We start from the raw sequence: 24,368 nt of genomic DNA on the forward strand, positions 1-24,368 counted from the left end.
CTCATACAATTAAACTGACTCCTTAAACTGTGGGCGGACCACTGCTTTTTCACGGTCTCACATATCTCAAAAATCAATCAATCTCTCTGATCATGCTAAGCATTTTTTCACAAGCCTCGACTCAGTCACTCAAGACTTTCATTTTACACTGACATTTTTAGGCTAAGAATGGAAAAAAATAAAAGATTATTCAAGAGGACTATTAGTACAGAATGATCATTTGTTAGCCTTTTGAGTTTAATGGGCTTTAGCAGGTCTGGCCTGGCAGGGCCCAGCAACCTAATCACCATTTAAGACTGCTTTTCTGGGAAAATAACATTCTGCATTCCAAAGAAGTGACTCAGAAAAAAATTTCTAAATGACCTATTTGCATGTTGAACTGCTTCACTTTTGCTCATACTCCCCAATTGTAACAAATCTAAGATTTAGCTCTTGAATCAGCCACATAGAGCAAATATTCTTCCATATTCAGACAAAAATGCACATTCCATCACCTTCTGTTCTTGAATGCACAAAAAGCTTTCAACCTTGAAATGCCATGTGAATTTCTACCACAGCAAATGGGCCAATTTAGCAATTCTTACTAGCCAGTTTATCTCTGATCTCATTTCCCCCTTTTCAGAGTCCTTTTGCCAAATTAATTTTCCTTTGTTTGGTTTTCTTTTTTTGGTTGCTTTTTCTTTTTAGTTTGGCAAAGTTAGGACCAAAGACACCAGGCAAAGTCATCATATTTCTTTGTTTATAGAAGGCAAAAGAGTATAAGTCCAAGTGAAAAAAATGCTTGACTGAGAGGGTACTGTCTTATTTCCAAACTTTCTGATCCTGAAGATCTGGGAGTCTGTGAGCAGACCTTGGGACTTAAGTTGGGTTTCTGGGATTACCAGAAAGGTCTTGGAATGACCATAAAATAAACCAAAATATTTTTCAACAGCCCCAACACCAATTCACTTGCTTCAGAAATAACCAAAACATAATCTGGACTACTCAGGAAAAAAAAATAAGGTGAAAATAGATCTTTGAACTCACGTTAACAAAACCTTCAAGCAAAAATTGGTAGACCTGTGGGCAGCTGGCTCTGATTCTCTCATACCTTTCACACCTCAGGGTGAAGACGTAAGATTCATGTTCTTTTCCCAAGTGCCACTTCCAGACCATTACTCCTCAATGTTATTGGAAGAACATTCATTTTAGGTCCATGTGAATAGAATACAACTCCAAAGCTTCCTAAAGTCTATCATTTCCAAATTCCCACCTGCTGCTCCTGGTTTGCTGAAATGCTGATGCCAGGCTTATATGTTCCTCTCTACTGTGTGTCCTTCATCACATCCACAGACAGCACATGACCAATGCATCTGGCCCCTCAGCAGCTTCACTTCTTACTGCCAATCACTTTCTCCCTTTCATGCACTAATGCCGTAGTCCCACCCCAGCCCTTGCCATTCCGAAAAATTCAAGATGCATTTATTTAAGAAATATTCAAAAAGCATTTATTTGAGAAATATTCAAAAAGCATTTATTTTGGAATCCCTTTCTTACCACAACATCACCTGCTCATTTCACAAGACCTCAGAGGCCCCTTGACTTTTTCTAGTCAATTTGCTGACCCTTTTCTCTCTTCCCTTCCTTCTATCTTTAGGGCCACATTCCAGAGCTCACTGTTTCAGTGACACCCTTGCCAATACTGTACTCTCCATAATGTTCATCTACAAAGCCCCAACTCTGGCTGAAGCCTACTATCTGCTTTCTCGCTGTCTGAGTAATACTGGAGAAAGCCACACAGCAGGGAAGTGTGTAGCACTGTAAATTCATTGAGGATCATCAGTCCCACATAGGCCCTTCACAGCCCAGAAACCCTAGAACTTTTTCCCGGTTTCTCCAGTTGGCCTGCTCTCTCACTCTCCAAATTGGTTAAGTCAAACTATTTGCCTATTCCACATCTGCTCCCTCAAGTTGGACTTGAATGGGAAAAGCACACAACCACCCAACCTTGACCATGACCACTATCCTTGAGTAGGTTCTCATCGCTGCCAGTGATCACATTCCATTTCCTCAGTGCATTCACTCTCACTCTCCCACTCTTCCAGATGAGGGTCTCTTTTCCCTCCTCAATCTTAGCTAATGTCTTGCTTTCCATTTCATTAGTAAATGAAAACCAACCAAGAAAAAGCTTTAGCAATCTCCTACCATCAAATCTATTAAACTAATTTTATCTGTGTCCCAATATGCTGGCTTCCCTCATACTTCTAAGGACCGGTCCCTATAGCTGTGGCCAATCCCTTCACTTATAGATGAGATTCCCTTCTTACCCTCTCAGGCACATTATTTCAGTAATCCTTCCCTCTCACTCTTGCATCATCAGATTTTCTCTCCCTACTGAACTGCTCCCACTACCTGACAAACAGTAATTTCTGCTGTCCTAAAACTCTCTTCATGGTAATCACCCTTCCAAATACTAACCCCTTTCTCTTTATTATTGTTTGGCCCTCCCCCCCCAAAAAAATTGGTGTTACCTATATTCTCTGTATCCAGTTCCTTTTCTCACATTGTGTTTTGAATCCTTTCCAATAAGGTTTGGATTCTACTACTCAACCCAAACCCCTCCTGTCATGGTCTTTTCCCTATTGTTAAAAACAACAGTCAATTCTCCATCATCATCAGAATTTAGTCATTCCTTCCTATTTTATATTTTCTTCACCTGGCTTCCAAGATTCTTCACTTTGCTCCCACCTCACTGGCTCCTCCTGGCTCACCCTGTCCTGCTGATTTTTCCTCATCTTCCTCACCTGTAAACACTGGCACCCCAGAGCTCAGTCCAGCATCTCCTCTCTATTCTATCTCACTTCTTTACTTGCGGCTCTCATTTAGTCCCATGGCTTTAAACATCATCTGTGTGCTGACAATTCCCAGATCTGTAGTTGGGCCCCTCTCTTTAATTCTTACACCAGATTCATATACCCCACTGCATACTGACATCTCCACATGAATGTCTCAAACTTTACATATCCATAACAGAAGTTTGATTTCTCCTGCATATCCTCTCCCTAAACTGCTCCTTCCATAGTCTTCTGGGTCAAAAACCTGGAGTCATTCCTTGACTGCTTTTTCTTGCACAGCTCACATTTGATCTGTCAATAAACTCTATTGCTTCTACCCTCTGAAAGTATTCAGAATTTGAGTATGTCTCTCTACCACCATAACTAACACTCAGAACCAACCCACCACCATCTCTCACTTGGATTCCTGAGAATGTCTAATAGGTCTCTCTGCCTCTGCTCTGCTCCTCCATAATCTATTCTCAGCCCAGCCCAAGGGATCCTATGAAAACAGGTCCGTTCAGGTTGCTCCTTGGCTCAAAATCTGCCAGTTTACCCTCCCAAAGGCTCACCTTCAAGTGACTTCACAACTCAGAGAAAAACCAAAGTCTTTACAATGGCCTATGAAGTCCTCATATCTATTGCTCTCTCGATCTATTGTACTACTTCAGCGACAGGGGTCTTCCATTTCCTTAAACATACCTAACAAACTCTCCTACCTCCAGATCTCTATGCTCCTTGTCCTTCCGGGAACGCTCTTTCTCCAGATTTCCAAAGAGCTTGCTCCAGCAGCACCGTGAGGTTTTTTTTCACTTGGCAACTTCTCAGTGAGATATTCCCTAAATGCCCTATTTAAAAGTGTCATCCCTCCCACCACACATACATCACATAATCCCTAATTTTTCTCTAAAGGATGTATTACTGATGTTTATTTTGTGTTTTATGTCTCCCCACCAAAATGTTAGCTCCACAAGTACAGGATTATTTTTTTCTGTTTCTTCACCTAAAATAGTAGATATCAAATGAATATTTTAGTGAGATTAATATTTTAACTCTTCCTTGGGATCACATGTGTTTTCATATGGTTGAAGATAAATCTGAATTTCAGGGAATCCAAAATATTTTCTATAAAGTAGTATCTTCCCTCAAAAAGGGAGTCAGTTACACAAAATCTCAAAGGGGAATAATTAATCTTTTGACTTCCTTCTGTGTATCTATAATACTTAATTAATAGGACATATTTTTGTTTCACTTTAATCTTCATCTTCCTGGGTCTATTTTTCTATTTAGCCTTTCTAAATCCTGTGGTTTCATCAACTTCCCTATTTTATCCCATTATAATCCCAATACTCTTCCCCATCCCAAATTCTTTTTTATTTATTCCAAATTTAGTAGAGGCTAAAAAATGAAAAACATCCTTAGTTGGCACAAGATCAGAGGCGATAAGAATCTTCCAGCTTCTCAAAAATCAGTAGGGTTTTATATACAAACCCTGAGTTCTAGAATGGCTGGAAAATAGGGTATTACTAGTCAGTCTCAGATCATAAAACATAATTCCTTGGCCTTCTCTTTCCTTCCTTGTGTTTTCTTGTTGACAAGGGACTGATTTCTATCCATGGCAGTATATTCCAATTTGCTGTAAGCAGATTCACCACTGTTAGATCAAAATCCTTTCCCAAGCCCCATCCCTCACTCTATGTGTACTCAGGCAACTGGCCCATTTGAGTTCCTGGGTGTCAACAGAGTCAGAGTTTCTAGAAACAAACTTGACTATTACTGCTCCCACTGCATCTCCATTATTGTTGTTTTTTTTTTTCAACTCCTTAGGGCTTAGAATCAACCTGGGGTCTGCTGGGCCAGCCATAACTGCCCTTTCTATCTCCCTTGCTCTTAACCAGACCTGGGATTGGGCAAACCAGGGGAAATGTGGGATATCCTGCAAGCAACCATGTTGCAGAACAGCATTCATCTGCTCCATCGCCATGTGGACGGCTCCCCATCCTCAGTTTGAATCACATGGCCTATTTCTGCAGTCTCTACTTTTAAGACTGAACTCTACAAAGTTATCTGAGTCTTTGATACTCAGTTTCCAGCCTTACTGTAACCAATTCCCTTCCCCAGAATCATCATGCACCTAATCTATTTTCATCCATGTTCCCAAATGATAGTCATCATTCACACAGTTCCAGAGCATCCAGCTATGCCACCACTTTCCTGACTACATCCTCCTTGAACTAACTGCTTTCAAAGTAACAATGGGTAAGTTATGCTTATCAATATATTGAACAAATGTCAGAGACCATAACAATGTTGGAGAAAACAAAACAGCATGAGAAAATGTTCATGACCAAATGTTAATGAAACAAGTTATAAAACAGATTTCATTTTGCTTAAACAAAAATTGAATCAGGATTGAGACACTTTTTGACCATAGCAAGATCATCAAGTGACTTTTTTTTTTTGAGACGAAGTTTCGGTCTTGTTACCCAGGCTGGAGTGCAATGGTGCAATCTCAGCTCACCGCAACCTCCACCTCCTGGGTTCAGGCAATTCTCCTGCCTCAGCCTCCTGAGTAGCTGGGATTACAGGCACATACCACCATACCCAGCTAATTTTTTGTATTTTTAGTAGAGATGGGGTTTCACCATGTTGACCAGGATGGTCTCGATCTCTTGACCTCGTGATCCACCCGCCTCGGCCTCCCAAAGTGCATCAAGTGACTTTCTAATGCCAGTATTTGCCAGTTTCCTTTCACCTTGACTCTCACCCACAAACCCACCTTACCAGGGAGTGTGTCTATTTCACAGTTTCTAGTTTCAACATGTTCCCAGTTCCTTATAAGCTTTAGTGTAGCAAGAACACATGCACCTTATGTTCACATCTGTGTTCACCACTTACCACTTTTGCCTAGTTTGGCTAAACTTACGTGCCTCAGTCTGAAAAGTGGGGCAGGAGCTGGAGAAGAGCAACACAGATATGCAGGTGACAGGTAATCAATGAACAAACTCTGTAGTGAGCGAGAAAAGAAGCCACTGGGGATGCTGCCAAGAGCAAGGTAGGCTGTGGTCTCCAGGCCATTTGGGAAGTTCACAGCAGCATTTATTTCACTGTGATTTATGCACACTATACAGCAGTGCTGGCTTTACCCAACTAGTCACATTAGAAACACCTGAGTGTTTGGGAGGCCAAGGCGGGTGGGTCACGAGGTCAAAAGATCGAGACCATCCTGGTCAACATGGTGAAACCCCGTCTCTACTAAAAATACAAAAAATTAGCTGGGCATAGTGGCACGTGCCTGTAATCCCAGCTACTCTGGAGGCTGAGGCAGGAGAATTGCCTGAACCCAGGAGGCAGAGGTTGTGGTGAGCCGAGATTGCACCATTGCACTCCAGCCTGGGTAACAAGAACGAAACTCCCTCTCAAAAAAAAAAAAAAGAAGCACCTGAGTGATGGAAAACTTTAACGGGCTTATGATGCTGGCAGCCAACACTATTCAACTGGCAGTGTTCTCTTAGGCCTTGTTTCAAAGAAAAACAGAAATTCTGAAGGAAATGAACTAATAATGATAAGCATTTTAGTCTCCTTGTTAGCCAAACTCTATAAATACATCCCATTGTCTAAAAACACTAGGCTCTTAATCCTTCTAAAATCTGAACTATTTGAGGATAAGGCCTGAGTAAACACGAACTAGGCTTTGCTTTATTTCAGTTCAACTCCACAAACTGCAGTTGGACTTTCCAAAATGCCAAATGGAGAAAAATAGTATATTGATTTTTCAGCTCCTTTTATGCCTCTTTTCAGTCTTCTTTTTGCAATTTTGCTTTGTCTTTTGGTGCTTTCTGCCCCCAGTTTTGTACTGTTACACCCATTTCTTATTTTAAAATGTGGCTTGAATCAACTTACCTGATTTTATCCTGGCATTTGCCTGCCTATAGGGAGCCACCCATTTTCACTGATGCCGTAAGCTTCTGCCTATAAAAAGAGCTGATTTTAAATATAATGCTTGATTCCCTTGGGCACCCTATTCTCAAGGCACCACTTCTATACCTTCTGTTTGTTTACCATGGAGATAGCAGTTTAGGTAATGCATGTTTACTGTGAAACTGGGAGTACACTGGCTAGGCTGATGCTAAGGAGAAAACACAAGCAGCTATTTACATGCTACACAAAGAAGTGGCCTTAATGAGCATGAGATGAGATGTGTGAAAATCTATGAAGCAAAAGAAAATCTCAGATTCCCTTCTGAACATGTTATGAACCCATAACTAGAGAAAGATAATAGGATACAGAAATCTGATATCAACCACAGACATCAGGATATTAACAGTTTTCAATGCCATCAATGCAGTCTAGCAATAGGATGACTCTCAATAATTCTAAACATGAGTGAAAAATTAAAAAGTGGGGATTTAGCCTAAGAATCTCCTTCCAGCTTGGGTGTTCTGAGATTCACTGTGAAAATAAGTCTTTCAATAAGGTAAATGTACTCTGTGAGCCTGGAGTTCTACCCCTGGTCATTCTAGCTTAGACTAGCTGTCTTCCACTTTCAAAATGAAAATGTGGTAGTCAAGAAGTTAATGCTGAAGGTAGAGGAAGATTATTGGTGTATCTGCCTTATCTGTGGCAACAACACTGCTGAGACTTGTTGGTCTCCAGCACTGCAACACACTCAAGGCTGTTCTTGAGGAAAATACTTTTATTTTCACATAGGGAATTGGTGTGAACTATGCATACGTTTATCAGGCACTTCAACACCTTGTTGCACACACCTCTCTTTAGATTAGATATGTTGCTTTAAAAGTATCGACAAAAGCAGCTAAAAAAAAAAAAAACAAAAAAAAGCGGCAGCTCCATGAGTGTCTACCAATATCACACTCAAATGTAAAATATCTGTGTCAATTCTGCTTTTGGTCTCTAACTGCAAAAGTTAAAAAAACCATAAAACTGTTCTGATGCTTTAAGATACAGGACTATTGGTGGGCATTCACAATTTCCCTTTACCAGAAATCTTATTGAATATAATGGGGAAGTCATTGAATACTATGCCTTTCTATTATATCCAGGTGATTTTCACAGTAGGCAATCTGCTAGAACACCACAGGAGTCCCACACTTTGAAATTAAATGGCATTGTGGATACAGTTTTATGTGCCATCCCTCTTCAGTCCAGAGCACTCTCTAGTTGATCAGGCAGTCCATAAAGAGTGAGCAAGAACAATAAAAAAGCACATAATAAGGTTTGTTTTTTTTTTTGTCTTTATCAATAATACAATTGTGCTCTGCCAATTACCGGAGTAGTGATGGTATCACACTTTGAAAATAAATCAAAAAAGATTTCTGCATTCCTAAAGTGGTAGGCCATTTGGAACAGGGACAAAAATCAGGAAATGTAAGTGGATCCTGACATGTTTTTCCTACACATCTGGTGCAATAATATGATACATGAGTCACAGTAACACTTCTTCCCGACCCCACCCCCTCAAATGAGCCTAATGTAAAAATCTATTTGGTAAGGATATTTTGCATAAGGCATCCTATGTGCTTAATTTTCTTTAAACAAGGCATTAATAAAATCACAGTAGCATCTAATAAGATTTTTAATTCCTTAAGGGTACGAACCATGGCTAATCTTTAATGAGCCCAATTTAGTGGGAGCATTTAGCTCCCTTCTTGGTAGTAACAACCAACAGAATATTCCTAGCCCTACAAGATACATGTAGGTTGTATCACTGAAAGCTCCAGGATGAAAGGGAAAGTAGACTATGTTCGTTACCAGTGACTGGCACTGGTCAGTGTACCTGTATTTGCTTAAAGACTGCTTTCCAAGGCCGGGCGCGGTGGCTCATGCCTATAATCCCAGCACTTTGGGAGGCCGAGGTGGGTGGATCACGAGGTCAAGAGATCGAGATCATCCTGGTCAACAAGGTGAAACCCCGTCTCTACTAAAAATACAAAAATTAGCTGGGCATGGTGGTACATGCCTGTAGTCCTAGCTACTCAGGAGGATGAAGCAGGAGAATTGCTTGAACCCAGAAGGCGGAGGTTGCAGTGAGCCGAGATCGTGCCATTGCACTCCAGTCTGGGTAACAACAGTGAAACTCCGTCTCAAAAAAAAAAAAAAAAAAAAAAAAGACTGCTTTCCAGAGGTACTAACAGCAGATACTGATAGCAATGGTATCAATGAATGGAACAGGAGTTTCAGAAACAAGATGCTATTTTATTGCAAAATGAATTCCCATTTGAATTACATGAACAATATGAAGAACAAACATATAGAGCATGATGCTGAGGCAATCAAGTTCAGCAAGCCATTCCCCAGAGACACCAGAGCTTTGAACCCACAGTCGCTGGCCTAAGATCTGTAGCCACCGAAGGAATCAAATCATAAAAAAACTTTTTTCTCATTTTGTGAAAAATCTCGTAGCTAACCAATAAAAATTTAAGATAAAGTAGTAGTACTCACAAACTCCGGGGTTCGAAAATCTTGCTGACTTTCCAGTGATCCCAAATCGGAGATAATTGTCTGTCCAAGGTTTTCCAACACTAAAAATAAATGGATATATAAACAAATAAAGCACAAACTTGCATTGGCTCACATACTCCTTTACTTTTAAATCAGTAGCACTAGGTTATTAGCATTTGTAGCACATTGACAGGTTTATATTATTTAACACTTTCAGCTATCAGGGATATTAAAATATCTGTAGCAGCTGTTTCATCTATTGGATCTACTAGACAATGCCAGGGTTGTAGGACACTAGGTCTTCAAATTCTCTAGGTGAGGTCTACCACTGAAAATCATTTAGCTGGTACACAGCAACCAAATGTAACAAAAGTCTAGCTAAGGAACACTTTGGCCTACTGATGTTCTTTTTTCTACTACATCTCAGGGTACCGCTGTGGAAGCCCTTTGCAGGTAGCAATTTTCTTTTTCTTTTTTCCTTGAGACAGGGTCTCACTCTGTCACCCAGGCTCGAGTGCAGTGGTGCAATCACAGCTCACTGCAGCCTCGACCACCTGGGCGCAAGTAATCCTCCCATCTCAGTCTCCCAAGTAGCTGAGACCACAGGTGCATATTACCATGCCTGGAGACTGGGATGCCCAGGCTAATCAGTCTCAAACTCCTGGCCTCCAGTGATCCTCCTGTCTCAGCCTCCCAAAGTACTGAGATTACAGGCATGAGCTACCACGCCTGGCTAATTTTAGTCTGTTAGAATAGCAGTATCTGACAGAAATATAATGGGAGCCGGAAAGAGTTTACTAGTAGATACATTTTTTAAAAAGAAACAGGTAAATTAATTTTAATAACAATTTATTTAACCCATACTACCCTAATATCATTTGAACCTGTAATCAGTATAAAAACTATTTGTGAAATTTTTGTCTTTTTTGTATTCAGTCTTAGACATCCAGTGTGTATTTTATACTCAGAGCATATCTCAATTCAGACTAGCCACATTTCAAAAGCTCAACAGCCATTTGTGACTATGGGCTACCATATTGGACAAGTGCAGTGTTAGAGAGAGAGAGAAACGAAGTCCAGAAAGTAGGTCATTCTGCAAGATGCTGTAGTTCTATCTTGTCAACAAGTGATTGACATGAATAAAACAAGCTGTTCCATGTTAAAAGACACTGAGAGCAAAACAATCATTTGCAATATGTGCTTCTGGATTGGATCCTGGTGTAAACAAATGAGATGTAAAGAACTTTTCTTTTTTAACTTGGAAAAATTTGAATAGAATTTTTCCTATGTAAGAAAATGTTTTGAATTAAATAAAGAGATATTCTTAAATATTTAAGTAAGCTTAAATAAAAATATTTAAATAAGTTTAAATAAATATTCTCATTTGTCAATAGGTCTAGCTTCTTCAACAAGTCAATGACATTAAAAAGGGAGATCAGATTTAAAGAGCCCTAAGGGACGTAACCACTAGCAATATATATGGTCTTCGACTGGATACTAACTTGGACAAACCAGCAATAAAGAACTTATTCTTCAACACTGGAGAGTCTGAGTATAAAACTATTAAAAATTACTTTTGGCTGGACATAATGGCTCACACTTGTAATCCTAGCACTTTGTGAGGCCAAAGCAGAAGGACTGCTTGAGCCCAGGAGTTTGAAACCAGCCTGAGGAACACTGTGAGACCACATCTCTACAAAACCTTTGTTAATTATCTGGGCATGGTGGTGGGCACCTTTAGTCCCAGCTACTTGGGAGGCTGAGGTGGGAAGATTGCTTGAGCCTGGGAGGTTGAAGCTGCAGTGAGCTGTGATTATGCTACTGCACTTTAGCCTAGGTAAAAGAGCGAGACTGTCTCAAAAATAAAAATGATTCTTTTAATTTTATTGTGTGTGATTTATCTTGGCTTTGCAGTGACTTTTTAAAATGCATACTATTTTTTTCTTTAATACATTAAAAACGTTTGTAGAAGAGAAGGCTGTGTTCTTTTTGATCTAGAAAAATTCCTTTCAGTGACCGAAAAAAAGAAACCTCAACAGACATATAGAGCAGAATTATGAGATCTCTATGTGATTGTTTACAAAACCAAAATCAACCAACAATTCAGCCAATTCAGTTACCAAATACTCAGGTTTGGCACCTCACTAAAAAATCTCCTAATATCTGGACTCAATTTCAGCTTCACACAGAATCTGGGGAAAAAAATACCTCACATATTTGTACACTTAGGACCTGAAAAGAAGGGTCAGTAGAAATGACAGTGCAATCAATTGATTCTAACTCTTATGAAAAACTGAGTTCATTAGGACCCCCTACGTGTGAACCAAAGCAGCAACAGGAAACAGATGAGATGAGCAAAGGCTTGAAGAGCTGCAACCATTGCCAAAATTAAGGTGCTTGCCTCTGAGAACTCCTGCAGGGCCACAGTAATCACCGCACAGTCTGTTATACTGAGAGAGTTGTAACATACTAAACTGGTTATTCCAGTACAACAGCAGTCCAAGATAATTACACTCCTACAGACCATCTTTAAAACTTGCTGAAATGTGCTTATATGCTAGGCTAGGATAAGTGTGTTCTATGTTGGTGTTGTGCAGCTTGCTTTACATTTGGAAGACCTAATCTTTTTATAGAATTATGACAGATGTTAAAAGAAATTATATCTATGGTATTTATGATATTTTGGTTTTTGACAGAACCAGCCAACAACAAACTATAATACTGTAGATTTTTTTTTTGTACACCCATATTATAAATCCGATGGAGTGACTTGACATTTTATCTAGATTCCTAGATGATTAGATGCCTAATTTATCTGTTATCTATCTGAGGTCAGCAGATGCAACAGAGCTGCTAAAGTTGGTTTTCCTTAAAAATGAGGACAGGCTTAAGAAAGTATGCACTGTGCCTAAAGACATGAGAAACAAGATTACCCAGATATTCTATCAAATAAACGGTATCTATGTAGCTTGAACGGATTTGTGAAAGAAATCAGAACTATTTATAGTTTTAGTCATTCTGCTGGTATGGAAACTAATAGATTCACTGGTTAATGACAATACAGAGAAGAAACTGTAAATCAGAGTGAATAAAAACAGAAATGGCTTTATTAAAACATCATCTAGGTGGAACAAAGCCACAGCTGTTGCTCTCATGACCTGATACAGGGCTGGGAAGCAAATGATTTATGAGGCCAATATGATAATTATACTCCCACTACTAAAGTGCTCTAGTTACTGTTTGATATTCTCATTTATGGTAATCTAACACAACTGAAAAAGTTCATTTCTCAGCAAAAATAGTCAAAATCAAGGTGACTCCGAGGGCTTTCTATTAAAATGAGTAGAATCAAGAAAATATTCTGAAAAGGCAAATATGTTAATTTCCTTTTTAAAATCATGTTTTTCTTAAGATAATATTTTGAAATGTATTTTTAGTACTGTCACTATGCCTCAGCCTTATACAGCAAAAGTACTGTCTTCAGAGGCATCATGATTAGTTCATTTAATTTCAGCACCTGGAACAACAGTATTTGGGACCTCTATGTCACCTGTTCATTCAAAGGCTGACTAGAAAACTAAAAACTAGATACTCTAATGTGATGAAAAAAACCTTGGTCTTGATATGTCAATGGGATTTTGTATGGATGCACAATGAAAGTGCAGTTGAAAACCAGGTTCAAGGAACACTCAAAATCTATTTTATATTTTGAACAGATATTGTGTTGTAAGGCCCTAGGGAGACCAAGAAGAACCAGAGAAGGTTCCCTCTTCTTGAAGAAAGAAATCCAAAACATAATGTTAATTTAAGTGTCATTTCTAAGTGGCACATTAGACAGATTTATGGAGTACTGTAAGAATACTATCAATTGGATTACTATAGATAAACATTGAATAACTGATGATGTGGGTCAAAAGAAACCCACTAAATAGCTTCTTTTCCTAAATTTAATGGAATTAATTACATGACACTTAGTGGAAAATAAAGGAGCATACTTAAAAAATTTTATCAATGCAATTAGTACAGTGAAATTGAAGCAAAAAAGTCTTTGGTGGTACCACTTCTGGACTTACTTCTTTGATAGTCCACAATGAAGGGCCCCATAAGAAATTTCTAGAGCCCAGTCATATTAATAACACCACACTGGAAGCCTCAGTAGAAAGCCCTCTGCAGTTCACATGATTACTTATCTAAGAATTAGAAATGGAGTAACTAACATTCATTGTCCCAATTACACAATAAAGAGAAAATCCATACAGCAAAGTTGTTGGAGACTTATATAAACTGGCCAAAAAAAACAGCCATTTTCTACAATTTTATAACTTAGAAAACACAAAATAATCTCACAGGAAATTCATGGTTAAAACCCCATATACTTAACATGTAATGCCCTAGGAATAAAGTTAATCAGAATTAGACATCCACATTTTATCCAATTTAGCACTACTAGCATGGCAGGTGGTTGGGTCCAACAACTCATCTGTTAGGGGGATTGGTTGCCATTAAAATTATCAGAGAGATAGTGAATATATATAGAGAGAGCAAGTAAAATATACCAGGGCCTGGTACAAAGGGCACTGGGTACAGACTAAGGGGATTGATTGGGTTCAGATTCTGATTCTGTCATTTCCTAGCTGCAGGATCCTCAGCAATGTTTATTCTCAAATTTATTTATCTAACGCTAGTGATGATATTACTTTCTCTGGTTATCTCACAAAGTTGGGCAAAGATACAAATGACAATTTACAAGCATGTTATAAAAGGAAATAAAGCACTATATAAAAATAAATTAAGTTCATGTAATAGACTCAATGATGTGAAGAAATGTAAATAAAAATGTACTTAATATTTTGTGCCTGGCACTTCTAAATGTTATCTTATTTAATCCTATTTTTGTCCCTGTTTTCACAGATGAGGAATAATGAAGTTAACCACACAAAGTGACACAATGGGAATCTAAACCTGTCTGATCCCCAAATTGCACATATTTTTAAATACATTAATTTGTCTCCTGAGCTGCTGTGAATAATCCAAGGAATTCCTGATGTTAGATATAAGTTGATAAGAAATTAAAACAGCACTGTATGTATAAATTTTTAAAATCAGCAAATAACTGCTTCAATATAGCCAGAGATATAACAGACTTACACAATTTGAATAAAAAGAAAAAAACAAATGTAGTGAAACTTATTTATATAGCATTCACAATTAGAACTAATGGGAAAGCTCCACAGGATAAACAGATACAATATTCTGGCAAGTGGCTAAAGACATTTGTGTGCCAGGGATTCATGTGCTAGGGATTCATGTGCTAGATGATATTAAGTACAGATACCAAGATGAGGAGGGTACAGAAACTACCCTTGGGAATTCTGTGATCTAGTCAATGTACAACTCAAGAAATGTAAAGGAATGGCCCGTATCACCTTGTAAATGAGGATATGTTCACATATCCAAATTGGGCAGGATGTCTAGAGATCTACCATGCTGTCTTCTACCTGAAACTCTTCATCTATTTGATAGAAGCCTCTGAAAACTGAAATCTCAGCATACATCTGATATTTGACCTGAATGCCAGTATTCACCAGTTATTATTCTAAAAGCAACCACATGGGTGGATCACCTGATACCAGGAGTTTGTGACCATCCTGGACAATGTAGTAAAACCCTGTTTCTATTAATAATACAAAAATTATCCAGGGGTGGTGGCATATGCTTGTAGTCCCAGCTACTCAGGAGGCTGAGGAACAAGAATTGCTTGAACCTGGAGGCAGAAGTGCAGTGAGCTGAGACCGTGCCACTGCCCTCCAGCCTTAAGCGTCTGTAATCTCAGCACTTTGCCAGGTGGGTGGATTACTTGAGGTTAGGAGTTCGAGACCAGCCTGGCTAAGACGGTGAAACCCCGTCTCTACTAAAAATACAAAAATTAGCTAGGTGTGGTGGTGCATGCCTGTAATCCTAGCTACTCTGGAGGCTGAGGCAAAAGAATCACTTGAACCCAGGAGGTGGAGGTTGCAATGAGCCAAGATTGCGCCACTGCATTCCAGCCTGGGCAACAGAGTGAGACTCAGTCTCAAAAAAGAAAAAAAAAAATTCAGAAAGAATAAGTGCAACCACATATGGGGCCCACCATTTCCCGTCACTTAATGCTTTCCGGATTGTTGGGCCTGCCCAGTCTCATTCCCCATATCACTTTAGCTGAGTCTATCCCCACCCCCTGTTCCTGAATCATTCTCCGGTAGTCATAATTGTTCTCCGGGTTCCAATATCTCCTCTGGCCTCAGTTTAACAGGATTTGCTATGTTTCGGTGAACAATGAAGTGAGAGAAATTCTACTTCCCGTATTAGCAAGAGGTTGTAGGCTTGCCGAGTACAGGCCTTGTGATATTACAATGAGATTTTTAAATAGAGCCAGTCCTTATTAATGCAAAGAAATGTTAATAATAAAACATAAAATATGAAGACAGAAGCGTCACTTTCAAAAGCGTGACGGCTGTGTATTGCTACACAGGACAACGGACTTGCATCGTGAGAGCGCTACGTGGTCTAGCCTGTGGCTCAGGCACAGCACTTAACGCTAAGTCTCAGTCTCCTCACCAATAAAATGCAAATTACAATGCCTACATTAGAAGATCACTGTGGAGAATAAGCTAAATTACATATACATAGGAAAGTAGCTCGAAGACTCTTAAGTACTCTATAAACATTATAGAGTACTTATAACCATCCTTATTTTAACTTCATTTTTTAATCTGTTTTATCATCCTTTGCCTCATTAGGCACCAATTTTTCCTTCTGACTTCTACCTTGATAATCCCTGTCCTTCATTCCCTTTTTAAATATTAAAATAAATTTAAGCATAGAAAGGGATAACATTAATTCAGCAAATATTTTTGTATAACTACAACACTCGGGGCAATGTTGGTTACTTGTTTCTAATGAATAGAAATGTCAATCAGGAATGTCTTTCCTTGCTTGTCTGAATCTGGATGGATCAGTCTCTTACCCCAGTTTGTTACTGGCAAGTAAACTCAATGACTTAACATTTACATAAAAAAAAGTGGCATTCTCTTCTAATCATTTCTAGAATGCAAATTCCAAATTCAAATTGATAGTTTCTTTGTTGTTCCCATAGGAAGTCAGGAGCTTTTTCTCCCTCCCTGCACCTGACCCCCTTCTCAACAAAGATATTTCTGCAATTATCATTCCCACTTCAGCTACTGTTTCTAAAAGAAAGAAAGTAAAGAATCATTCATGAAGATGTAAACTTCATGAAGGGTAAGAACATTTTTGACTCATAGCCAGGGCCCAGTACTATACATTTGGTGATTCAGAAAATTAATAAATATTCTCTCTGCATTCCTGTAAAAAATGCTTTTCCTCAAAGGTTCTCCTTTGCTGTGCTACCCTTCTTGAATGATGTATTATCGTGAGTTCAATTCCCCAAGCCAAAAGGGGAAGCCATTCTTAACCTTTCTCTTTCCTTCACTAACAGTATTTTGGTAAGTCACTACCTTATATTCTTTTTACTTTCAACCTATCCTAAGTATCTTTTACCTATCTGGAATGCACACTCCTATAGCCCCTGTGTTACTCTTCCTTCACATGTATATTTCAATGGCACTGCTTATGTGCCAGGTTAAGTTACTTGTCTCCACTGAATGCTCCAATAGCACTAATTTGCATGTCTAGTAAAACCTGCCGTATCATTACAGGTAGAGCCAAAAACTCAATCATTGCATTATTATCTATTAAAATATAGTATTTTTCCAGTTGGGCATCCAGTTACGGAAAAAAAAAATTTTTTTTTTTTAAAGAGTGATTTTTAATTTTTATTTATTTATTTTTTAAAGCTAGTTAAGTGAAGCAGTGGGAGAAGGAACAAAGAAATCTGTAACTGGTTGTGATCAATTAGTTGTAAACACCACTGCACTCAGACCAGCCAAAAAGAGTGATTTTTATAAGCAAAATTGGCAGCTCACATTGAACAGAATTCCAAACTATCACATGGTTACTTTTTTGACAACTGCTCACCACTATAGAAGATAAAATCTGGGGAAAAGATAGGTGTCGATCCTTCTTATCACACCTTATGGTCATTGTTTTTCTTGTCCACTAGTCCATGAGCTCCTAGAGGGCAAACTACTGTCTTGTTCAACTCTGTATTCTGAGAACCTGAAACAATACCTTGCATATTACAGATACTGAATAAACAAATGAGAAAATGAACAAATGATGGAATTATATAAATTTGTTGTCACTCCAGTACAGTTACTAGTGCTTTTCAATTCCTCAAAATGAATTGCTTGAGAGTGCTTCTATTTCCAGAACCATATTGCATTGCACTACACTGTGATACATACACAAAGCAGACTAATAATACAGTGTCCCTTCAAGACCAAATACTCATCAAATATTTGGACAATATTTACCAAAAAGGAGCCTCCGCTGTACTCTGCCCACTGCTCACTGTTCCAGCAACTCACCAAACAGGAATATGCTCTTACCAACAGCACGAAACATTCCACAGCAAAAAAAGGGAAATGGACAATTTGGTAAATCCTTTACGCTTCTCACCCTCCTAGCTCTACCGTAAGTGACAACTCTGAGGATTTCTATCATCTACAAATAGCAGTATTCCTGAGAAGAGTTCAGTAAGCACAATCTTCTCCACCTTGTAACATTTCCATGTTTGGTGTTGTTTCGGCTCTACTTATAAACTCTTTCCCTATTCCCATAAGCCTCCTCAGCTCCAGTAGTTCAGCTCTAAAAATACATCTAGAAGTTAAACATGTGTCCTTTGAAGAGCTGGAAACAACTATCACATTATTCATTCTCACACACAACTGGATTACCTAATGCTTTTATAGAAAAACCCAATGTACACTGCAAACCTATGAGATTCACCATTAATTCATAAGTTCTCTTACCATCTTATAAAATACTTATTGCAGTAATATATTAATATATAAGCAAAAAAAAAGCCACTTTAGCCATTTTAAGTGTATAATTCAGTGGCAATAATTACATTCACAATGTTGCACAGCTATCACCACCATTTCCAAAACATTTCTGATCACCCCAGAAACTAACCATTATGCACGAATTCCCTATTTCCCCGTCCCTTTCTCCCTAGTCCCTAGTAATCTGTAATCTTTCCTCTACCTCTGTGAACTTGCCTATTTAATATATTTCATATAAATAGAGTCATATGGTATTTGTCCTTTTGTTTCTAGCTTACTTGACTTACAATGTTTTCAAGGTATATCCAAGTTATAGCATATATCAGAACTTTGTTACTTTTTATGACTGAATAATATTTCATTGTATAGATACACTATACCGTTTTCATACCCTAGAAGTTTTTTTTTTTCAATTTTTTATATTTTGTTTTTATTCAAGTTACTCATAGGCAGCACTTTAAAATTAGGCTTTTTAAATTGAAGGCCAAAACTATAAAAGTTTGCAAATATGACATTGCTAAAAGAATGATAGCCTTAATAATTTAAATCCCAAAATGTCCGTCCTGTGGAGTTAGGGTCTTTATACACAGAATGTGTAAGATTGATATCATTTAAAATAAACAACTGAAAAACCACAGATGGTGGGTTAATTTGTCAATGAAGATAAACATCAGTTTCAGCCTTCTAGGGTATGAAAATCTGTTGATGGACACTGGGGTTGTTTCTACTTTTTGGCTATTGTGAATAATGCTGCAATGAACACTGTTATACAAGTATCTAAGTCCCTGTTTTCAATTCTTTTGGGTGTATAGCTAGGATTTGGAATTGTGGGTCATATGATAATTATGTTTGCTTTTTAAGGAATTGCCAAATTGTTTTCACAATGCCTGCCCCATTTTACATTCCCATCAGCAACAGATGAAGATTCCAATTTCTCCACATACACACCAACACTTATTATTTTATGTGTTATTTGATTAAAAAAAAATAGTAGCCATTCTGGTAGGTGTAAAGTGGTATTGTGGCTTTGATTCTCACTTCCCTAACGGTGAATGATTTTGAGCATTCCTTGTAAATCTTCTTTGGAAAAACATCTACTCAAGTCTTTTGCCCATTTTCCAACTGAGTCTTTGTCTTTTTGTTGAGTTCAGGAGTTACCTATATATTCTGAATATTGAAGACTTATCAGAGATATGATTTCCAGTATTTCTCCTATTCTGTACGTTGTCTTCACTTTCTTAATATCCCTTGATGCACAAAAATTTTTAATTTTGTCAAGTCCTGTTAACTATTTTTAATTTTTTTGTTCACGTTTTTGATGTTCTATCTAAGAATCCACTGCCAAAGCCAAGGTCATGAAGATTTTCCTTTATGTTTTGTTTTTAAATTAAGCTCTTGTTTGGTTAATGTATTTGGAGTCAATTTTTGTCTATGATGTGAGGTGGGATTGAACTTTGTTCTTTTTGCATGTGGAAATGCAGTTGTCGAAGAGACTTTTCTTTCCTCATTAAGTATATTTGGCATCCTTTTCAAAAGCCAGTTGGGCCATAAAAATGTGGGTTTATTTCCAGACTCTTGATTCTATTCCATTGGTCTACATATCTGTGCTCAAGACCACACTATTTTGATTACTGTAGCTTTGTCATTAACTTTTGAAGTCAGAACACATGAATCCTCTGACTTTATTCTTTTTCAGAATTGTTTTGGCTATTTGGACCACTTGCAATCTCATATGAAATTGTGGATCCACTTTTTCATTTCTCCAACTTTTATCATTTAATAAACAGATTTTTAAAAACTTAGGTTTAGCATTAAAAATAATCATACAGCTGAAGAGTAATGTTATTTAATTTTGCCAATTTGGTATTGATTTTAAAAGCCTGGCTTAGACAGCTGATAGTCTATAAAGGACAAACAGTATTAATTGTAGAAATATGTTCCAATAATATCTTGGAACACTACTACTATTGCTTTACAGTCTAACTGGTTCAGGTCTCACAAGACCCTCAGGGCTCAAAGCTGAACATTATCCTGGGTTTGCAACTGGTTATGGCTTAGCTGAAACTTGGTTCTAGTCATTGACCTGTCAGTGCCCAGATTATAGTGATTGCACATGTCCTGGGGATGAAAAAAAGACACCACCTTTAAATTCCTATTGTCTTTCAGCTGAAAGCACATTTGAGTCATAACTTCACGGTTAACTTACCAGAGTAGGCCTGATTTCAAAACCAGTTTTTGCAGCTTAGAAGAAATGAGAACATAAAAATGAAAGGGGGAAAAAAAAAACACTAAGTTCACATTCCCTTATCCAAAACCTTTGATGTCAAAACCTAGTGTTTTGGAGTTTTTCAGAATTAAAAAAATTTTTTACATGTATATTTTGTTTCTATTACTAACACATCCCCAGTGAAGTCTGGAACAGCACACATTACCCAAACACATTCATTATTTTGCAGCCAGATAATATAGATATTCATTTGAGGGTGAGCTACTAAAAAAGGTAAATAGTCTTGTGTTGGTTGAGGTCAAATGTCTTCATCAAATGAGTTCAACTCTGTCAGGTTTTATAACCAAATTAATTACCAAAAAATTATTTTTCAGCACTCTATGGATGTAGTCTAAGCAATTATGAACCTGTAATAACTAAGAATATATTCAGCACCCAATGACAGATTACACAAATCTCAGCATAGCAGCTTGTCATATAAAGCAGAGCAAAAGGTTGGCCAATTACCTTCGAATGAAAAACTAATTGACTGGAAAAAGGGAAGGACCCCATAGGGTTTCATTTTATCTCATCATCTCACAAATTGAGTACTTACCAAATCAGTATTTCCCCCAGTGATCAGCTACAAATAAACTCTAACCCAGAAGGTAAATCTTAAATTTGGATAAAAGGAAAATCAAAATTGATATACCACTTTTAATTATCCAAATGAATAGAAAGTAGTCATTAATATCTAATATCAGCAAAGGTGCTGGGAATAAACATACATTGGCAGTGTGGGTGGTATAAGCTTTCTGGGTAGCTATTTGGTGAGTATAGCAAAAGCTTTAAAATTATACGTACCCAGCTGGGTGTGGTGATTCACCCCCATAATCCCAGCACTTTGTGAGGTCAAGGAGGGTGTAAGGCCGGTTGCCTCTCCGGGAGCTCAGAAACGCCCATCCCTCTCTGCGCCTCACCACTCCGCGCTCGACATCAAGCCCTGCACTCAGCATCTAGCTCCACCACGTGGCTTCCCCAACGCCCACTTCTGCACTCGTCACCAGAATCTACACTCAACACTAAACTGCACTCGGCACCTAGCCCGCCGTTGGAAAACCCCACCAAAATTTAAAAGAAGCCCCGCCAAAACCTGCCCAATAGCACTTTGCCCCTTCCAGGTCCCACTCTCCCTGGGTGGCCCGCTCATCAGAAATCCTGCCTACCTACCAATAGCAGCTTGCCCCTTTCACACCCTGTTCCCTCATAACCAGTCAAGACACCCTCACTCACTAGAAAACACCAGGTCTCCGGAAGTCAGGCGCAACTTCTCTGGCCCCTTTCCCCGGGACCATGGAACCTCGCCCAGGAGCTGATTACATTTCTTTATTTCAATAACTGGCCTCAGTTGCCTCATTCTAACCCTGGTTACAGGGTGGATCATCTGAGACCAGCCTGGCCAACATGGTGAAACCCCATCTCTAATGAAAAAATACAAAAATTAGCCAGGTGTGGTGGCGGGCACCTGTAATCCAAGCTACACGGGAAGGTAAGGCAGAAGAATCACTTAGAACCTGAGAAGTAGAGGTGGCAGTGAGCCAAAATTGTGCTACTGCACTCTAGCCTGAGCGACAGAGTAAGACTATGTATCAAAAAAACATAAAAATACGCATGTAATCCCAGCACTTTGGGAGGCCGAGGCGGGTGGATCACGAGGTCAAGAGATCGAGACCATCCTGGTCAACATGGTGAAACGCCGTCTCTACTAAAAATACAAAAAAATTAGCTGGGCATGGTGGCACATGCCTGTAGTCCCAGCTACTCGGGAGGCTGAGGCAGGAGAATTGCCTGAACCCAGGAGGCGGAGGTTGTGGTGAGCCAAGATCGCGCCATTGCACTTCAGCCTGGGTAACAAGAGCGAAACTCCGTCTCAAAAAAAAAAACATAAAAATAAAATAAAATAATTCATACCCTTTGATCTTATAATTCTAAGAAAGAATACTTGATTGCTTAAATAAATTAGGATACAGCTACATGATTGTATATAATGCAATTTTTAATTTATAGAAGACTATTCATGACAGAAAATTTCAGCAATATATCTCAATGTGAAAAAGACTGTAAAATGTGATATATTGTAATATAAACCCAAAAGAATTAAAAGTAGGAGCTCAAACAGATATTTGGACATCCACGTTGATAATAGCATTTACAACAGCAATTCAAGTGTCCATACATTGGCGTATTATTCAGCTTTAAAATGGAAGAAAATTCTAACATACACTACAACATAGATTAATCTTGAGGACATCGTGGTAAGTAATATAAACCAGTCACAAAAGGACAAAGAATGTAGGATTCCACGTATATGAGGTACTTAGAATAGTCATATTCACAGAGACAGAAAGTAGAATGGAGGCTGCCAGGAGAAGGGGGAATGGGAAGTTATTTGTTAATTGGTAGTTTCAGTACCAACCTTTTGCAAGATGAAAAAGATTCTGGAGATAGATGGTGGTGATGATTGCACAACAATGTAAATGTAAAATTATTACGTATTATATGATCTAAGACTTATATTGGGGTAAAAACAAATGTAAGCAAAAGGATAAGGAGTAGTGGGATGTGAGGTGATCTTTATTATCTTAATACTTAATGTTCATATATGAACGCCTTTCATCCTCACAACATCTCTGCAAGGTAACATAAATACTACAGTTACCTTCCTATTACTGATGAAGAAGCATGGAGAAGTCAGGTATTTTGCCCAAGATCACACAGCTAATGAGTAGTGGAATCAAAATCTGAACCCAGGAGGTCACAGGTTATGCTTTTACCCACTATATTATACTGCCCTCTTGGTCTTAAGAAGCTCTCTCTCTCACATTATTCAGCTCTCTGTTCAACATCCCTGTCTCAGAGAGGTTGTCCCTGGAACTCTCATTTAGGCAACCCCAGAGTAGAGCCACCATTCTGTTATCTTGCCCTGCTGTACTTTCCTTTAGCACTTAATAATTACATATTAAGAATGTAAGTTTCATGACAGCAGAGACCTTGTTCATGGCTGAATCCCAGCCACCTAGGATAGTTCCTGGACCATGTTAGGTGCTCCATCGTTAATCTGTTAAATGACTGACTAAATGAATGCATAACTAACATAAGGCTGGCTGCTGAAGTAAGACAGGCCTAGATGCAAATCCCAGACCTACCACTTCCTAACCACGTGAACTTAGGCAGATCAACCTTCCTATCCCCCTCTGTGTCTGCACCTGGAAAATGGAAATAGTACTTCCCCCTCATGGTTGTCTTGAGAATTAAATGAATTGTGGCATGTGAAGTGTTTACTTACTGGTAGTAAACACTTGACAAACATTAGCTCCTTGTATTGCAAATGAGAGGGGAAAAATATGCTATGCTTAAGCCTGCCTAAAGTTCTTTTCATTTTTAAAAGAGGGCTACAGAGCTTTTAGAACACAGCTGTTGAGAAATAAAGTTGCTAATGATAGTTTATTAAATGTTACATCACATTGAAGATTAGGAAAGCTGTATGCAAATCTGGTATAATACTGAAAGCGAGAACTCAAACATATTACCTCTATCTAAATTCCACTTTTAAACATTCTATGTTGTATTTCTAAATAATGCCCTCTACTTAAATCTTGAATGTATGGATATTTTTAAGTCATCAGTCAAATAATGGACTGAAACAATAAAAATTTCTTCTGGATGGATGTTTTGTTAGTTCAGGGTATTATTTTAGGTCAAATATAATTGAATGCTTTTACAGTTAAGATTAAATTAAAATTCAAGTTAAGTGCAGTGATATGCACCTATAGTCCCAGCCACTCATGAGGCTGAGACCGGAGGATTGCTCGAGCTCAGGAGTTCAAGTCCAGCCTGGGCAACACAGTGAGATCTGTATCTCTT

General features: G+C 38.4%; 1 protein-coding gene across 9 annotated transcripts in view; it reads right to left on the minus strand.

Moving 5' to 3' along the window:
* ANO6 (anoctamin 6) overlaps positions 1–24,368 on the minus strand; it is a 209,952-nt gene that overhangs the window by 115,561 nt on the left and 70,023 nt on the right. For 6 of the 9 annotated variants that reach the window (XM_002807084.7, XM_009003603.5, XM_054238149.2 and 3 more), the window contains one exon: positions 9,276–9,355. In XM_002807084.7, coding sequence (XP_002807130.2) covers positions 9,276–9,355 — 80 coding nt within the window. Of the gene's footprint in view, positions 1–9,275; positions 9,356–17,707; positions 17,877–21,308; positions 21,463–24,368 lie in introns of those variants that run through there. The other 3 variants (XM_035255751.3, XM_035255750.2, XM_054238150.2) reach the window with 3 other exon arrangements.

The sequence above is a fragment of the Callithrix jacchus genome, chromosome 9 (genome assembly GCF_049354715.1).
Source record: "Callithrix jacchus isolate 240 chromosome 9, calJac240_pri, whole genome shotgun sequence".
Taxonomy (NCBI): domain Eukaryota; kingdom Metazoa; phylum Chordata; class Mammalia; order Primates; family Cebidae; genus Callithrix; species Callithrix jacchus.